Raw genomic sequence first — 17,847 nt, forward strand, 5'->3', positions numbered from 1 at the left:
ATGAGATAGCGAGTTTCGTCTACGGATTACGGGTTTATTCCTTAAACCAACTGCGGGATGAGTGCGTGGAAATAGAGGCACATCTGAAGAGGAAGGCTCGATCTTCGTGGCGAGGAGCACCCAAAGCCACAAACTATGGTCGCGGGGCGAATGCGAACGTCAGCGAGGTCGCGCAGGATCGGTCGAGTAGCGATGAAGAGGCAGAGGTTATTGAGGAAGCGCAAGTGACACAGCGTGTTCCACAGAAGTTGATTTGCTGGAACTGCGGGCAGACCGATCATGGCTTTAGGGACTGTATGGCATCGGAGAGGCGAATTTTCTGCTACCGGTGTGGAAAGCCCGATGCATATTGTCCAACCTGTCCGAATTGCGCGGGAAACGTGAAGAGGGGTGCGATCCAAGCAGGCGAATCACGCTCACAGAAGGGGCCTGCGCAGAGAAAGTAGAAGAAAATAAAAATGAATTAGACAGACGTAAATTGCATGCTAGGTTAAGGAACTTATCATATGAAGAGCGCTTAAGAAATTATTTAGAAACCAGAAATAGAATATTTTGCGAGCACTGTCGGTGCGGGTGAGAAAGGCGAGAACCCGGTTTAAGCAAAGGCGAGCTATGAGGAGGCAGGTGATTGCTTCAGTAAAGCGTTGTTGCAAGAAAGACCCGAGAGTTTTCGCAGAAATCTCTATAATGGGCGAGTCCGTGCGAGGCCTGTTGGATTCAGGCGCAACACACAGGATGCTAGGGTGTAATGGTCAGGAATTCCTGGAGAAGCTGGGCGTGGAGTCTCGTCGATATTCTTCTATAGTGAAGGTAGCGAATGGGGAAGATCGCGCAATCGTTGGCCGAGTAGAATTACCGGTGAAATACAAAGGAGATGTAAAAAGATTAACGTTTTTCGTATTCCCTTTCTTGGAGCAGGAAATTTACTTGGTGGTAGACTTTTGGCGGGTATTCTCATTGGCTCCTGAGGTGATGGGAGAAGGTCCAGTAGGGGCATCTCACAGATTAGTGGAAGAAGTGCTGGCTGATCAAGTCGCTCACTATGTGGAAGGCCCGGAGAAGGAGATAGTGCAGGAAGAATGGGAGTTGTCAGAAGAGCAAAGGGCAGCCTTGGATCAGGTGAAGGCAGAGTTTCTGACTTTCGAAGCCGTAGGCCTGGGGAGGACGTCGAGAGAGACTCACAAAATTCAGTTGGTGGAGAAGGCCGAGCCTGAAGATGGATCCGGATCGTGTGTCGGCCATTTTGCGCATTCCCGAGCCGCGATCTGTTCGAGAATTGCGTAGTTTCCTGGCAACTGCGGGCTGTTACCGGCGCTTTATGAAAAACTATGCTGAGATGGCCGGTCCGCTCACAGACGCCCTGAAAAAGTCGGGAAATGGAAAGTTTAAATTGACGGGGGAGGCAAAACGAGCCATGGGGGAGCTAAAAGCTGCACTCACCTCGGCACCAGTCCTGGTACACGCGGATTTCAAGCGGCACTTCTACATACAGTGCGACGCCTCACATTATGGGGTAGGAGCCGTACTCTTCCAACGGGATGACGAGCAGAACGAGAGGCCCATAGCGTTTTTCTCTGCCAAACTGAATTGCCACCAAAAAAACTACTCGGTGACAGAGAAGGAGTGTCTGGCAGCCCTTATGGCGATCCTTAAGTTCCGTCCGTACGTAGAGCTTATGCCGTTTACAGTCATAACTGACCACGCCAGTCTCAAATGGCTCATGACCATGAGGAACCTGGATGGTCGCTTACCTCGTTGGACCCTTCAACTGCAAGCCTTCGATTTCGGCATAGAACACCGGAAAGGAGCGGACAATGTAGTGGCAGATACATTGTCGCGCAGTATTGAAGAGCTGGAAGTGGATCCGAGTAGTATCCTGGGTTTTGAAACGGTGGAGTTTGAATCTGGAGAATATAAGGAGTTAAGGAAGGAAATAATAGAGAACCAAGACCGCTTACCTGATCTTGGATGATCAACTGGAGGGCGCCGTCTGGAAATTGTGGGTTCCGAGTTCGCTGACGGCCGCGTTGACAGACAAAGCACATTCGGAAGAGAAGACAGCGCACGGAGAAATCGCAAAAACCTTGCACTTATTGCGTAGGCAGTTTTACTGGCCGAACATGGCGATAGAGGTGCGGGATTATATCCGACGGTGCACCGTGTGCAAGGAGTCGAAAGCGCCGAATTATCGGATGCAGGTCGGGATGGGGCAAGAAGTGGTCACTGAGCGCCCGTTCCAAAAACTTTATATTGATTTTTTGGGCAAATATCCGCGGTCAAAGAACGGTCAGGCGTGGATATTTATTGTAGTTCACTAGTTCTCTAAGTTCACATTCCTAAAGACCATGACCAAGGCCACAGAAAAGGAAGTTGTAAGATTCCTCCTTCACGTGGTGTTTTACAAGTTTGGAGTGCCGGAGATGATTCACTCGGACAATGGGGCTCAGTTCGTCTCGAAAACTTTTAAGGAGATGACCGATGCATTCGGAGTCACTCATATGAGGACGCCAGTGTATTCTCCGCAGAGTAACGCAGCCGAACGCGTGAATCGCACAGTACTCAGCGCGATTCGGGCTTATCTGGAAGACGATCACCGGGACTGGGATGTGCATCTGCCGGAGATAGAACTGGCTATTAGGAACTCGGTTCACGAGGCGACAGGCGTAACACCATTCTTCGCAGTCTTCGGGCAGCAAATGTATTTGCATGGGTCATGCTACAAGCTGGCAAAGCGACTGCGGTCAATCGGCGAGCATGACATATCGCTGCTGGAGGGTCAGGACAAGCGACAACTCATCCAAGAGAGGAGTCGCGCTAGTTTACATCAGGCATACGAGCGTAGTAGGGTAAGGTACAACCAGCGAGCTCGGGTGTTTTACGCGAGGCCGGGACAAGAGGTATTCCGCCGAAATTTTGTCTTTAGTGACTTCGGAAAAGGCTTTAATGCCAAGTTCGCGCGCAAATTCATCCGATGCCGGGTAGTGAAGCCAGTAGGAGAGAACGCGTATGCTCTGGAGGACCTTAACGGCCGTCCCATAGGAGTGTACCACGCCAAAGACCTGAGAATGTAGTGAGGTGTGGGTTTGGCCTACGTTGGGCGCGGCAGAAGAATGCAGGGCACGCCGGCGTGTGCTCAATAGTGTTCCGGAATCCGGTGGGCATGCCCACGCGTATGTTGTCCATCCTGGGACTGACGACATACTCGTGGTGGTGTTCCAGTCCCACCTGAACGATAGGTGGCCATGGCTGAAGGCGACGCGCTATCTAGCGGAAGTCCAGGGAGGCTCGATGGTGTATGGGGACATCGGGGGGAGCTGGAGCCGTACTGGGGATATAAGAAAGAGAATAGGATTAGTTATATGTAGTAGTAAAGGGAAAAAGGGATAAATAGGAGTGAAAATATTAGAAAACGTGGATTGGATTATGGAAATCTTGGCGCGTGGACGGAAGAGTAACGTCGAAATTTGAAATTTTGTGCTTAAAACAGAAAGTTTGAAGTGAGTACAGGAAAAAGCGGGCGAGAAATAGGTTGTAATGCAGAAAATTTTACTCACAGCCGGCAAGGAATATAGCCACCAGAACCGGGCCAGAAGGTTTCCTGGAGAGGAACACTGGAGTTCGAGAAAGTCGACTGCGGAGAAGAAGACTGTCCAACGTGAACCTGAGTGAGTTCGTTCCAGTTGCGCGTGTGTGAGCCAAGTAGCGCGGGACGTGTGAAGGGGGAGGGTGAAAGAGGACGATCGTTGCATCGCCTTCCAGTGCGTGCCACACGTTTGGTCTCATTCACCACGTAAAAACCACGAAACCCTATTCACACACACACACGCGCACACGTATACACGGACCTATATTAATTTAGGGCTGACCGGCCACGGCCAGCGATCGCCCGCGTCGTTTGAACTTAAAGGAAAAAAAAACATAATCCGCACTCTAAACACCGTTCCACATTAAATGTTATTTTGTTCTGTGTGTGGTCCTTTATTTAGTATTTAGTATTAGCTTAAACCGTTTAACGTAAAATCTTGGCCATTGAACTAAATATGTAAAAACACCAACACCTTTCACGAACCTAAATCTGCGATCAGCTGTTCAGTGCCAGAAGATTAACCCTTAGTGGGTGACGCGGGGGTCCCGTCAGTCCACCGTATTTGGTCGAGCGATTTGTGGAAAAATATTGTTTATTGTTTATGTCCCGGGGACCCTTAACAAGAGCTCTTGGTAGGTTAAGTCTCCGTAGGGGCCCGAGTTAAATTAACTCCCGTAAAACTGGATCCACTCATCTACACATATTCCATTACGTATGGGTGAGGGTATCCCTGTTGGTTGAACGAAATTTCAGCAGTTATTTCCGTGTTTGCCTTTGTGTCGAACGTTTTGGTGTTTCTTTTTGGCTAGTGATAATTTTGAGTATATCTATTTATTAATGAGAAAGATGAAATTGTCAATTTATAATTATTAAAGCTTGGATATATACTGAAGCATGATGCAGTAAATTTAAAATAGAGGGAGGGCGCGTGGCGTAAGCCATGGATTAGGCCAGCCGTTACCGTTCCAGCAGAGGGTGGCCAAAGTGAACGTTGTGTTTGGTCACAGGTAGGGCGGGCGCGCGAAGTGATAACACCCAAGCTTCACCCACTTGATAGCCGTCTGATTATGATTTTCTTTGTTGTTGTTAGGTTGTTGTTAGTTTTGATGTCCCGAGAAGTAGTATGTCTCCTATTTAGTCTACATTTGGCGGGCAAGGGGAACTACCCAGCCCTGGGGTCGAAAGCTAGCCGGCATTGCCCTCTGGGAAACAAGCCAAGTGTAACAAATTCTATAAAATCCTTTTCCACAGGGTATTCAGAATGTTGCCTGAGTTGCCGACACATGAGTCTGGTCCATACAAATTAATGTTGACGCAACTTTTGTGCTGAATGATCAAGTAAGAACATGTTGCTGCAGCAACAGTTTTTACAAACCATACTATTTGAAGATTTTCATTGGCCAAAAGCAAAAATCGCGTCGTTTCCGATTCAAAACCGTTTCAGTTACGAAACTGGTTCCATTAATGTACAATATATTTGAACCTGTAGAAAACGGGCCCAACCAAACCCAACAATGAAAAAATAAGTTTATAGTAGATATTATACATGTGGTGTACATCAAATACATATTAAAAGTATCTTATCAATACCAAGTCTTAATACCAGTCCAGCAGTCCCCAATAATATCTACAATATGTAAACTTTTAATAGCACGGTTTTATTATATGTTCTTCTTTCTTGATCGGCGTATTCGAATGAATGTGTGTTGGCATATCGATACTTGTCCTCGACAAGTATCGATATATCGAGTACATTGGTATTTCTTATAATACTATCGATGAGTAAATCTTAAACTAATATTCAAATCTTATAAACTAATATTCATATCTTACATTCGGGCAACCTGACTACAGATCGCCCACGATCTACACACTAAGGCATACAGTTGTTTAAACATTTCTTATTCGGTATTGTCTTACTTAACATACTATTTCATCGATTAACAACATGAGACCATGGTTTTATCCTTACACTCTACCCAGGGTTTAAGCCTTGCTGGTTCTAATATACTTCGGAATGGCATTTGCGTCAACTGACAGTCCTCAATGTCGACAACCTCATAACGATCATTATCCAATACTCTATTGATCCTGTACGGTCCTCGATACTTTGGTGCGAACTTCTTATTGATCCCCGGTGTCGTGTCCACATGCCGGACTGCTACATAGTCACCAGGTTCATACTTTAATGGGGCTCTATGTTTATGGGCATACATCTTCTCATTTCTTTTCTGCGACAACCGTATGTTCTCACTTGCTATTTCTCTTATAGTTTCCAACTCTCTAAGTTCTGACGCTAACTTCTCCTCTAGGTATTCGGTTAATTCATCTACAACGGGTCCTTTCTGGGGTATTCCAAATAACAATGTGCTAGGTGTCTTTTTCGCACTGCTGTTAACGGAGTTATTAATGGCGTGGTCTACCTTGCTCATCAACCTATACCAATCGGCTTGCTCAAGGGGCTCTGACAGTTTTCCTAACATAGGAGTAAGAACACTATTCACCCGCTCCACTTGGCCATTCGCCTGCGGTGCACCTGTAGCTACCTTAATGTGCTCTATCCCTCTCTCCTGTAGAAAACTAGAGAACTCTAACGAGGTGAAACAGGTCCCACGATCTGATATTATCCTAGTAGGGCGACTATAGAAATCAAAATATTTACTTAAGGCATCCTTCGCTTCCCGCGTGCTGGTACTATTAACCGGGAACAATTTGACAAACTTAGTGAATGCATCTATTACCACAAGGAGGTGTTTTCGCTTAGATCTAATACTCGGCAACGGACCCAAATGATCAACATGTAGGGTATGAAAAGGAACACACGACTTTGGGATACTATGGAGCGTTCTGTTATGGATTGTTTTAGGCATCGAGTGTAGTATACACGGTAGACAGTTTCTGATGAACCTTCCCACTTTACTTCTCATTGACGGAAACCAGTAGGTCCTCAAAAGGTCACTCACGCACTTCTCTGCGGCCAGATGTCCTAGTTTTTCGTGTGACCGCCTTATCAACTGCTCTTCCATACACATTGGTACATAGAAACATAGTTTGTTTTCACAACTCCTCTTGTAAACAATACCATCTATCATTTCAAAATCTACTTCATTTCCATCCTCTAGCATTTTTCGAATCCTAACTACTTCCTTGTCTCGCATCTGTTCTGTTTGCAATATCAAATCAACATCTTCTGGCGTTGCACCTACTACCCCAACTATCAATGATTTTAGTAATCTTTCCTCCTGAAACTCTAACTTGTCCCTCTCTACTGTATCCTCAACACATTTTTTCTCTTTATCTGAATTCCTACTACTAATGTACTTTACTCCCCCCACCACATCGTTAACGCTTCCTCTACATTGGCTCAAATCTCTAATTTCAATCTTCCATCAATCCTCTTCACCACCAAGGTTCTCTCTATCATCAGACTTCCACCTATTTCCCAATCTACTTCCCACTGCACTTGATTCTCCACACTCAATCGCAGGGTTCTGTACGGTACTACTACGCTCTCTATTGATATTTAATTCTCTACACTTAATCACAGGGTTATCTACGGTACCTCTATGCTCACAACCAGTGTTGTCTCTACTTACACTATTCCTTGTATATTGCTTTCTACTCTCATCTTTTTCTAAATTAGACTTTTCTAAACCGTATTTGACTCTATAACCATCCTCTACCATATTCGTCACTTGAAGTTGTCTGCTCAGCGCATCAACGTGCGCCATACTGGCCCCAGTTCTGTGCATAATGGAGTAATCATAGTTCTCTAACTCTTGGGACCACCGTGCTATCTTAGGACTAATTGACTTTCTGGTTAACGTCTGTACTAACGAATTACAATCCGTGATTATTTTGAAGGACCTGTGCTCCAAATATGCTCTAAAACGCCTCAATGCATAAATTATAGCCAATGTCTCTAGTTCGAAACTATGATAACGTGATTCTCTTTCTGTTGTTTTGCCGGAATAATAGGACACAGGGTGCATCTTCCCATCATCTTGTCTTTGCATCAGTATTGCGCCATAACCGTATGAACTTGCGTCTGTATGTAATTCCGTTTCTCTATTTGGGCTAAAAATGGCTAATACCGGAGGATTTGCCAACGCATTCTTAAGAGTTTCAAACGTCTTCACCTGTTCTCTATTCATGGGAAACGGACCACCTTCTTTTAACAACTGCACCAAGGGCTTAGCTGTCGTCGCAAATGACAACATGAAACGTCGAAAATACGAAAAGAATCCCAAGCATGAGTGCAGTGCTTTTACATTTTGAGGGACTGGGTATTTTTTCAAGGCCTCATGGGAATCACTAGGAACTATTCCGTTTTGATTAACTTTATACCCCAGGAAATCGATGTTTCGATTGACAAACCTACACTTTTTTAGATTTATCTCTAAATTTTGCTCGCTAAACCGAATGCATAGTCTTTTTAATATATCCATGTGTTCTTCAACTGTTTTAGTCGTTTTAGTCTACTAATATATCATCCATGTACACTACAATGCTTTTGTTCCTAATAAAGTCTCTCAAGAGCTCCGAAATAAATCTCTGAAAAATAGCGGATCCATTTTTTAACCCAAAGGGCATTCTCAAGTACTCATACTGTCCTTGCGGTGTCACAAACGATGTATACGGAACTGATTTTTCTTCTACGCCTATTTGATGATACCCACTTTTCAAATCTATAATGGAAAAACAGCACTTGTTTTCTAAAAACTCAAGACAGTCCTCAATAAGGGGCAATGGGAAATTATCTTTAACAATTTGTGAGGCCAAATTCGAAACCTACGTTAATATGTTCCTCTTCATCAATCTCTACCGACGCACAAAAGTTACTGAATTCGTCGCCTTGATTCATATTCTCGATGGCCATTTTGTCATTCCTTGAGTTTTCTTGTGTCTGATTTTTAAATGGATTAGAACGTTTGATTAGCTCGCTTCTTTCTGATTGATTACCATCTAACTTATCATATAGTCTTATGTTAATATTATTTTTACGTTCGGTGAATAAAGACGCGCAGGTTAAACTAATAGCTTTTTGCTTTAACGAACTTAATGATGTGTGTTGCTTCGCATTGATATTTTTCTTATGAACTAATTTTACTTCAATAACTTTAAGGGCATCGCGTCCCAACAATACCGGCAAAGGCAGCATGTTATCATCTACGATGTTTAATAAAACGATATATTTCTTTGTGCAAAATTCAATATGGCACTTAAATTTTCCCCATATGGGAATTGGTTGTCCTCCTAGTCCATAGTATTTCCTAACTTCATTATAGGCTTCAACTATAGCCGACTTCGGTATCAAAGACTTATGAATAAAACTTACAGGGCTACCTCTATCAAATAGACTAAAAATACTGACGCCTCTTTGTTCACCAAACGGAAGTCATAAAGTGATTAACTGGACAGCCGCTAAATCGTCGTTGTTTTTTTCTTCTGGTCGCTCCTCATCTTGAACTGCAGCTACCCTAGTGGCCATCTTTCGTTTCGGGCACTGCGAATATAGGTGGCTGGTACTCCAACAGTTAAAACATGCCCCATCCGGTCTCTTTGGCTGACTGCATTCCTTCATAACGTGCCCAAATTTCCGACAGTTGTAGCAACGCATTGCGCCACCACCTTGCTGCTGCCCAACTGCCATACTCACATTTAGTATTCCCTTTGTCATACCTTCGCTACGAATTGCTACGACGCCAGCAGCTCTTCTGACCTTATCATAGGTGACCATCTTGTCACGCTACTCGTTGAGTGTGCTGCAATATAGCATGGATGCTGCCATGCCCGTCTTGTCCTGCAGTCCCTCTACGATGAATTTGACCACATCGCTCGTGGCCAAGTCTGCTTGCGACGCTATGCTGCACATTGCGACGAAATATTGCAATGCGCTTTCATTATTTGCAATTTTCCGTGCCTCCAGTCGCTTTCCAATGTCCCACGCTGTCACTTGCTGCTCAAAGACGTTGAGCAATTCTGCTCGCATCAATTGCCAAGTCAAAGGCGCCACATGGTCGATGTACGCCTTCGCCGATCCGCCTAGCAGCCGCTTCGCTAATATCCAGCATTTGGACTCGGATACACCATGGAAATTCATAATGTCCTCAAAGTTACTTATCCAACTGGTTACAGCCTGGTCGTCATCTCCAGAAAATGGACGCATCAACGCCTCAATGTGTGTCAAGTCGATGCAATCTCTCGGCGTTTCCAACTCCATAGCCTCTTTCTCCGTTTTCAATATGCTTAATTTGAGATCAGCTAAGCGCTTGCGAGAAACGTACAATTGTTCCAACTGCTGCAAACGGCGCGATTCTTCTACGTATTCATCTGATCGCATGGTCAATTTCGAACAAGCGTTGTCTTGTCGCGGCATGAATGCTTCTCGAGCCTTCTGCACATTTTCACCATATTCTTCTGGCGCCGCTTTTACTGCGTGTTGTGCACTACGGTTGTCTCTATCTATCTCGCGCTCAACCGGGACTGCAAAAATGTCTGCCTGCATAGTCTCGTCTGCGCTTGGCGCCGTATTTCCTAGCTCATGCGTGTCTTCCATGATTTTTTTCACTGCTGTACGTAATTGGTGTATGTTGGCATCTTGATCAAAATATACGTTATGTCGCTACGCAATATGTCGCTAAGTTCACTTTTGGTTTTCGCTCTTATGTCTGCATTGTTCATCGCAGAGTTTTTTTTTTTTTTTTGTGCAAACCCCACACCTGATATGTAAACTTTTAATAGCACGGTTTTATTATATGTTCTTCTTTCTTGATCGGCGTATTCGAATGAATGTGTGTTGGCATATCGATACTTGTCGAGGACAAGCCTGAATGGTATACCATCCAAGGTCCAATTTTCGCCGAACACCATTATGAATCTGCTCCACCTCCTGAATATGAACATCACGTACATTTCCCGGTGGGTTCACCTTTTGAATGGTTGCGAAATGCAGTTCCAGTCATCACCATCTATCCAAGTACAGTAATTAAAGTACATAATTTAAAAGTATGGAATGGGACTCATTGTTGCTAGAGCCTCAGAGCCTTAACTGATTTGAAGATAGCAGTTCGGCCATCGATACTGTGGACTGGATACAAGAGGTGCCACCAAAATAGAAATTTTTTTTAAGTGAAAAATGGCAATGCAAATTTAATGGATTAATATTGATTGAATATGCCATTATACACCGTTATACCGAAAATATACCTTTAACTAGGTAGTTCGGGTTTTATAAAACATCGAAAATTTAGATATAAATTCTGAAAAAAATCATACAAAGAACTTCCTGCAGAAAAAAATATGTATAGTGAATGCAGGAATACCATTAGTAATCTAAACGGGGAACTAGTGCGGAGTAATCCTGAAGTGTTTATTTTTACGTCGAAATTTAGCTCATAATATTTTCGTGATACAACAGTATATATTTAATAGGCTAGCAAAGTGACAAATTAGTGAACAAAAATTGTTAATAATTGCATATCAACTTTCAAAGAGCAATGTGGTCACTAATATGATTAAAAACGCTTTTCCTGTCATAGCGATTGATCAAGGCTCAAACAAACAAAAACGGCATGTTGGCATTTTAGTAACGCATTAAAATATGAAAATATACATATTAAATATAGCTCAAGCTATTCTTATATTGCCCGCAGAACGCAGATACAAATATTTTTGAAATTTTTGTTGCGAAACTTTTTAAGCGGAAAATGAAAATAAAAAGGCCCTACTGCAGTTCAGTTTGATTTTCGAATAACATTTAAAAAATGAACTCGATCAGTGCTAAAAGTTAGTTTGAAATGGATTTTTCGTCATGGCGTGCGCCTGCCAGCCCACATGATCCTAAAAAAAACTTCATAGTCAGAATGAGCGGCTCAGGGCAGCTAATGTTGGGTAATTTACACAAAGGACAAATAATATTTTCACACAAGTATAACATTTTTACTGCCCGACATGTGCCATAGTACTTTTTACTCTACAGAAGATGAAATTATCTCACATATAGAGTTCTAGAAAGGCTGTTAGTTTCAAGCAGAAGTTAGCAATACAACATATATTCACAGGTCACAAAGCATTTATTTTCTTTTAATACATACATTCAGCTGGTCAAAAATCAAAAAACCTGATCGAAAATGGATAACAATGGATAACAGGTCTTCACAAAAATAAAAAAAAAATAAAAAAACGCGGGGAAAACTAAAAAAAAAATTGTGCTTGGGAATATATATAGTCTAGGGATTATTGGCTAATATTGGACCGAACAGAAAGAATGATCTCAGTTAAAGAAAAATTCGACTTTGTTAATTTTCTAATACTAAAAAATGTTGTATCGGTATATTTTGAAAATGTGACGTATTGTCGGTATTTTACTGAGGGTCAGACCGTATATTTTATCCATAAATATTACCAACAACAAACAAAAAATAATTGCAAGGCGGCGGGCAGTTTAATAGCAAAATATAAAAATAAATGTTTAAAGTTTGAGCACGTCCAGTTCAAAATCGAAAACTCCAAGATGGGATTCGTTTTGTCGAGATTTCGGGTTCGTATTTGGGCAAAAGAAACTTTTTGCATGCATATTAAAATATGACGTGCCCTTGATTCTAATTATAGAAGGAAAAATCAACGGAGGAGGTTTTGGAGGCCCTGCAAGTACAGATCAAAGACCTGGAGAAATACATGATAAATACTCAAGATAGGAAGCGGAGCTTCGTCACGAACTTTCTAGGAATCACAATTGGCGCATACATCGTTGGTTTTGGATTATGGTGTTGCTTTTACTTTCCACCGACATGGAAAGAGCGCATCGTGTACTTGGTACCGCTGCTCCTGTTCCCCGTTATGTGAGTAATGCAGTGATTTGATGATGATATCACAGAAATGACGCGCCAACTCAAATCTCTGATTTTTTGCACTCTAGCATCGTCTTCATGCGGCAGATGTTTACGTGGTACTTTCAGCGCAAGCTCAACAAAAATGGCGATAAGCTGGCCCAGCTGAAGAAGAAGAAGAAAAAGATATTAGAGCAGGTCATGGACAAAGAGACCTACAAGGTAGTGCAGCCCAATATGGCCACTGGATGTCAATTGCTTGTCTTATCGTTCTTTTGTTTAACAGGTGGCAGTGAATCTCCTGGAACGCTTCGGGGACAGGAAGTTAAACCAGTCGTTTAGTCGTTCCACCGCAATGCAGCCTCAACAAACGCCACAACCTGCAGCAAGACTGCCAGGAGCCAGTACGCAGCAGAGATTGTTGACTCCGTATAGCAGCGTCTACCGCAACGTCAACAACAACAATCTAAACAGCTCGACACAGTCGATGACGTCAGCATCTCCGAATGTGGGCGCAGTGCAGGAACTGCGTCGGCGTACGCCTTTTCCAGTGGTAGATCAGAACCGGTCACGCAGCGCAGTGGACCGTATTGTAGACTTCATTGTAGGAGACACTCCGATTCGCTACGGCATGATCTGCAAAGAGTGCTATGGCCATAATGGTGAGAATTGAATTGATTTGTTACGTCCGACACTCTACTGTCGAATTGTGTTGCTCCTCCAATAGGTATGCTGCCGGAGGATGAATATGTTTTCACTTCATTTCGTTGTGCCTTTTGCAATGCTTTGAACCCAGCGCGCAAGAAGCGACCAGTGGCTCCTCGACTCTCACTAAATCAGCAAACACCACCTTCAAACAATCGCATCGATAGCTCCGGCAGCGATTCATCAGATGACTACGACTCTGGTAGCGAAATTATTGCATTTTCCACTTTTTTTCTACAACAGATTTCTTAACAGATAAGGAGCAATTGTCGCGCCGGGTTTTGTTACAAGATGAGCCTTCGGATGACATTGATAAGGAGGATGTTGAGGCCAATCCCAAAGCCCAAAGTGCAGCAACTGTGACCGAAATAGGAGCAATGCAGACTGAAACTACTGAGGCTGTAGCTGAGGAAGCTGCTGGAGTGGTCGAGGTCGACAGCAAAGCCGAAGCATCAAGCTCCTAAACGATAGCCCTCATCAGCTTTATGCGCGAGTTGAGCAAAGGTTTTACATGGTTTGCTTAATAGTTTACTAATTTAACACTTTGTTGGTAAGAAAAATGGAAAGATTTACTTCTGTTAGCCTGAATTTAAAAAAAATACGTCAAAGTGCAGATATTAAAATGACTCCTTTTTTTGCAAGTCGCATCTAAAGCTCCTTTCAGCCGCTTTCTCTAATGGTAATCAACCAAGCGGCCACGCCTTGACAAAAATAAGGCGACTACTAATGGCATAATAATTTAAAACGCGCCGGGTGACAAAAAAGGAAAACTTGAAAACAGTCGCAATATACCCAGCAGTAGCAGCAGCATTAGCACCAGCACCAGCCAATATCAGCTTAGAACAAACACATGGATGCTTTGGGTCCAGCCAGGGCTATGCCGCGCTGGGGACTGGCCACAAAGACTGCACTTTGCGAACGGTCAACCATTTGAATTTCGCTGTCTTTTATTTTTCTCTATTCTATTTTTTCCGGGCCATTGATCAAGGCTAACGAGATCAATCGGCAGGCGTTGGAGCAACGTACCACAACGCATTAGCCATACCAGCGTCGACCACCTACAAGTCGTAGAGCAGAACAGGCAGGCGGCGATTGCGGGACTAGACTGGACTGGACTGGACTGGACTGGCTATGCTGTGCCGCGCCCGCGCAAATTCCTGGCAATGGCTGGCGGTAAGCAAAAATTATAAGAATTAAACTAAATCTGTTACACTGTTGCCAACAATTGGGTACGTCCGCCTGTCCACGTCCGTCTTTATAACATGTTCATGCACACATGTGCTTGTGTGTCGTGTTGCTGCGACCTGGGGCAATGGGTGCTGCCTGATTAGCTCATAATTTGTGTGGCACTGCGGTTTTCATGCCATGTAATTGAGTTTTCATTCGAATTCTGCATCGGCTCTGTGTCTGTGACGTAGCCAGCTCAGGAAGTCGCCGCGCGCGTTGGTGCGTAAGTTGATTCCACCTCCACTTCCGCGGTTCGAGTGGACTGGCGCTGCGCATGCGTTTGTGGAATAGAAATCAGCTCCAACGCCGACAGAATAACGGGTTATGGAAGACAGAATTGCCAAAGGCGAAAGGAAAACAAGACTAGGGATGGAAGAACAAGTAAGGGAAAAGGTCTTGGATTCAAATCTCCTTATTGAAATCAACGCATCTGCAGGACATGTACATACTTGGATATATCATATCATATAGCCAGAGTATAGCCAAATATCGCTCAACCCTAGCATAGAAGTGAACCTCAGGCCACCTCTCGAATACGTGTATTATGCATTAAGCGAGAAGTATGATCTAGTGCAAGTTCGCTGCACTGAAACCAGTTTCCAATGACATGGGCTGCTGGCACTGCCTTCCGGGCAGGCAGGCAGGCGTCGGCAGCATGTGGCATGCCAAGGCGATGGCCTCTTACACGATCCTATCCGAAAAGCTCTGAATAAAGTGATTCACGAACTGATCCCCAAAATAGGCAGAGACGAGACAAGGGTAATAGAAGTAGAAACAACAGCGACTGGCAATTGAAAATTGGCCATACGCCAACGCGCAGTTGTCAAAATAAACGAGGGGGAACGTTGTGAGTTGCTGCGGACACCGCAACTCTACAGTTATACCCGATACTTAGTCAGTATGGCTTTCCTCCGGCAGACGCCGCTAATATTAAACGACACGACAAAGAGTGCGTGCGAGAGAGACAGAAAATCAGTCTGAGCGTGACGTCGGGCGCTGCGTAGCCAGTGCAAATTGATTTGTTCCTTTTGGGTATAAAAATGATCCCATCTGATCCAGATTCAGCAGTCTGATAGATATGGTCATTATCTATGATTCTGCGTTTTTAGTTTTCTCGAATCTGCAATATTGTGGATGCAAAAGATTTTCGTCCTTTTTGGGGGCGGAAGGGGGTGGGCGAAATTCTGAGATATACGTTTTATAGTGAGATCTAACAGAAGTGCGGATACCAAATTTGGTTACTCTAGCCTTAATAGTCTCTGAGATTTGTGGATGCCCCAGATTTTCGTCTTTGCGGGGGCGGAAGGGGGTGTGGAGAAATTTGGACACGAAACGGTCAAGGTCCGATATCACAGGAGTGTGGATACCAAATTTGGTTGCTCTGGCTCTTATAGGTTCTGAGATCCTTGAACTCATATTTTGCAATTGGCAAAGCCGACCATGAAACCTGTGTGTTAGAGAGAGACAGAGCGAGAAAGAATGAAATTGTTTTCTTGATTCTGGCTATAATTATAATTATACGATCTGGTTGAGATTTTACACTCTAGAACATATAGTCATCCTCTACGATTCTGCGTTTTTGGTTTTATCGTATCTTTAAAAATGTGGATGCCACAGATTTTCGTCCTTTGTGGGGGCGGAAGTGGGCGGGGCGAAGTTTTGAAATATTTTTGTAGCAGTGACATATCACAGAAGTCTGGATCCAAAACCACGTTGCTCTAGCTCTTATAATCTTTGAGCACTAGGCGCTGAAGGGGACGGACAGACGGACGGACGGACAGACAGACAGGGCTCAATCGACTCGGCTATTGATGCTGATCAAGAATATATATACTTTATGGGGTCGGAAACGATTCCTTCTGGACGTTACACACATCCACTTTTACCACAAATCTAATATACCCCAATACTCATTTTGAGTATCGGGTAAAAAAACCAACCCAGAGATTTCTTTTGGCCAAACGGCAAGTTGGGGGCTTAGTTCATTGCTAATGACGGCATGTCTGTAACTCGATATTCATACCTATGTATGTAAATATTATATGTATACATGCAATATATACACCATTCCATCATACAATATATCTATGCTACTCGTAGAAGTTTGTCTGCACAAGTATGTGTTCGCACAGTGAGTGCTTAAGCACTTTACCTGCATACTGCATGCATGTCCGTCTCTCGATTCGGCGGTACGTACCTCCAGCCGGCCCCGTTCGATTTATTTGTTTGCGCTCTGCAACAAAGACTCATAATAATCTGTTGGGCCAATCAAGTAAAATATGCGCGAGATCAGTCAACTACAAAAGCAACAACCACAGCCCCAGCAATTGCCGCGGCTGGTTCGAGCCGCCAATGAAAGTAAACCGATTCAGACCGAGAGACTGAGACTGAGAGTGAGACCAGACTCGACTCGGTTCTAGCCTGCACCAGCATCCGCTATATAAGCCTGATGGCTGCTCACCGCAGCAACAGTGCAACGCTGACCAGGAACAGAACCTAATTGGAAGTTTAAGCTATCGACTCATAGTCCAATTTGGTCAAGGATTATTCCCTGCCAGCCAAAACCAATCTCGCGCCACTCGCACCCCCACACAGACATTCGTCCCGATGTTCTTCAAGCTGGTAAGTGGGTCCATGCCTCCAGACCTCCTCTTCCAAGAAGCAACCAATCATCTCGGCTCTCATTCAGCTGTTCGCTTCCTGTCTGGCTTTGGCTCTGGCCAAGCCCCAGCATCCACCTGCAGCGCAGTATCCGGCCGGCGTGAACCCGCAGGACTGCCCCGGCTTCCCAATCTGTGATAACGAGCGACTGCACAGTCCCAAATCGCAGTGGGGAGCTCCGCAGAATCAATGGCAGTCGCAGCCACAATGGCAGCCGCAGCCACAACCGCAAACGTGGCAGCAACCCCAGTGGCAGCCGCAGCCTCAAACGTGGCAGCCGCAGCCGCAATGGCAGCCACAGCCACAGCCCTCTTGGAATTCGGCACCTGCGCCTGCTGCAGGCGGAGACAAATATCCCGCTGGTGTCAATCCCCAGACCTGCCCCAACTATCCGTACTGCGACGTGAATGCCGGACACGCTGGCGCTCCTGTGGCAGCTCCTCCGCTGCCAGGCTGGAGTGAGCGTCTTTACCCGGCCGGAGTTTCTCCACACGAGTGCCCCAACTTTCCCTACTGCCACTAGAGCAATCTGGTGTGATGAGGATTCCATTGTCCCTATCGTTTTTATCTCCCTTCCCCGCAGCTTCCCCTAACGCTTTGCCCTATGTTCTCAATTAGTGAAAATTGATTTGAAAATCTGTTGTTGGCGCCGAATAAAATGCATGTTGGTCAAAGAATCAGAGCTTAAGAGCTGGTTTTCCTCTGCCAGTCAACCAAAAGTGAGAAGTGAGTGGAATGATGCTGAGGCCATTCGCTTGCTCGAGCAAATTCCTGATCTTGCTGTATTATCGGGAGTGGTGTGGTGGAGAACTAGGAACTTCGAGTATCAGCTCGGAG

General features: G+C 44.5%; 3 protein-coding genes and 1 long non-coding RNA gene across 5 annotated transcripts in view; 3 read left to right on the top strand and 1 right to left on the bottom strand.

Annotated features, from left to right (window-relative positions):
- Nucleotides 1-403: 403 nt before the first annotated feature.
- Nucleotides 404-1,478, bottom strand: LOC117191344. The gene is made up of 3 exons (XR_004474013.1): nt 1,441-1,478; nt 1,183-1,360; nt 404-429 (listed from the first exon to the last, which is right to left on the bottom strand). It is a non-coding gene; the product is annotated as an uncharacterized LOC117191344 (long non-coding RNA).
- A 10,532-nt stretch (nt 1,479-12,010) lies between these two features.
- On the top strand, nt 12,011-13,745 carry LOC117191336 (endoplasmic reticulum junction formation protein lunapark-B-like). Of its 2 annotated transcripts, XM_033396239.1 has the most exons (6): nt 12,013-12,128; nt 12,200-12,429; nt 12,507-12,639; nt 12,704-13,079; nt 13,145-13,324; nt 13,378-13,745. In XM_033396239.1, exons 1-6 carry the CDS (start codon nt 12,102-12,104, stop codon nt 13,584-13,586), a joined length of 1,155 nt encoding a protein of 384 aa, XP_033252130.1. In that variant the 5' UTR covers nt 12,013-12,101; the 3' UTR covers nt 13,587-13,745. The 2 variants fall into 2 exon arrangements, with proteins under 2 accessions (XP_033252131.1, XP_033252130.1); XM_033396240.1 differs by lacking the exon at nt 13,145-13,324 and having other exon boundaries at nt 12,011-12,128; nt 13,366-13,745.
- A 115-nt stretch (nt 13,746-13,860) lies between these two features.
- Nucleotides 13,861-17,847, top strand: part of LOC117191337 (leucine-rich repeat extensin-like protein 3) — a 40,003-nt gene continuing 36,016 nt past the window's right edge. The window contains exon 1 of the mRNA XM_033396241.1: nt 13,861-14,295. The gene's annotated coding sequence lies outside the window, so the exon portion shown is untranslated. The remainder of the gene's footprint in view (nt 14,296-17,847) is intronic.
- LOC108160400 (ATP-dependent zinc metalloprotease FtsH) lies at nt 16,798-17,690 on the top strand. Its single transcript, XM_017294392.2, has 2 exons — nt 16,798-16,971; nt 17,039-17,690. Exons 1-2 carry the CDS (start codon nt 16,957-16,959, stop codon nt 17,531-17,533), a joined length of 510 nt encoding a protein of 169 aa, XP_017149881.2. The 5' UTR covers nt 16,798-16,956; the 3' UTR covers nt 17,534-17,690.

The sequence above is a fragment of the Drosophila miranda genome, assembly GCF_003369915.1.
Source record: "Drosophila miranda strain MSH22 chromosome Y unlocalized genomic scaffold, D.miranda_PacBio2.1 Contig_Y1_pilon, whole genome shotgun sequence".
In the NCBI taxonomy this organism is placed as follows: domain Eukaryota; kingdom Metazoa; phylum Arthropoda; class Insecta; order Diptera; family Drosophilidae; genus Drosophila; species Drosophila miranda.

What these genes read in the sequence shown, in the direction of transcription:
- LOC117191336 (XM_033396239.1), top strand. Translation starts at nt 12,102, where the DNA reads ATGGGATTCGTTTTGTCGAGATTTCGG. An exon ending in TCGTTTTGTCGAGATTTCGG is followed by an intron (nt 12,129 to 12,199) that starts GTTCGTATTTGG and finishes TTCTAATTATAG; the next exon opens with AAGGAAAAATCAACGGAGGA. An exon ending in AGAGTGCTATGGCCATAATG is followed by an intron (nt 13,080 to 13,144) that starts GTGAGAATTGAA and finishes CTCCTCCAATAG; the next exon opens with GTATGCTGCCGGAGGATGAA.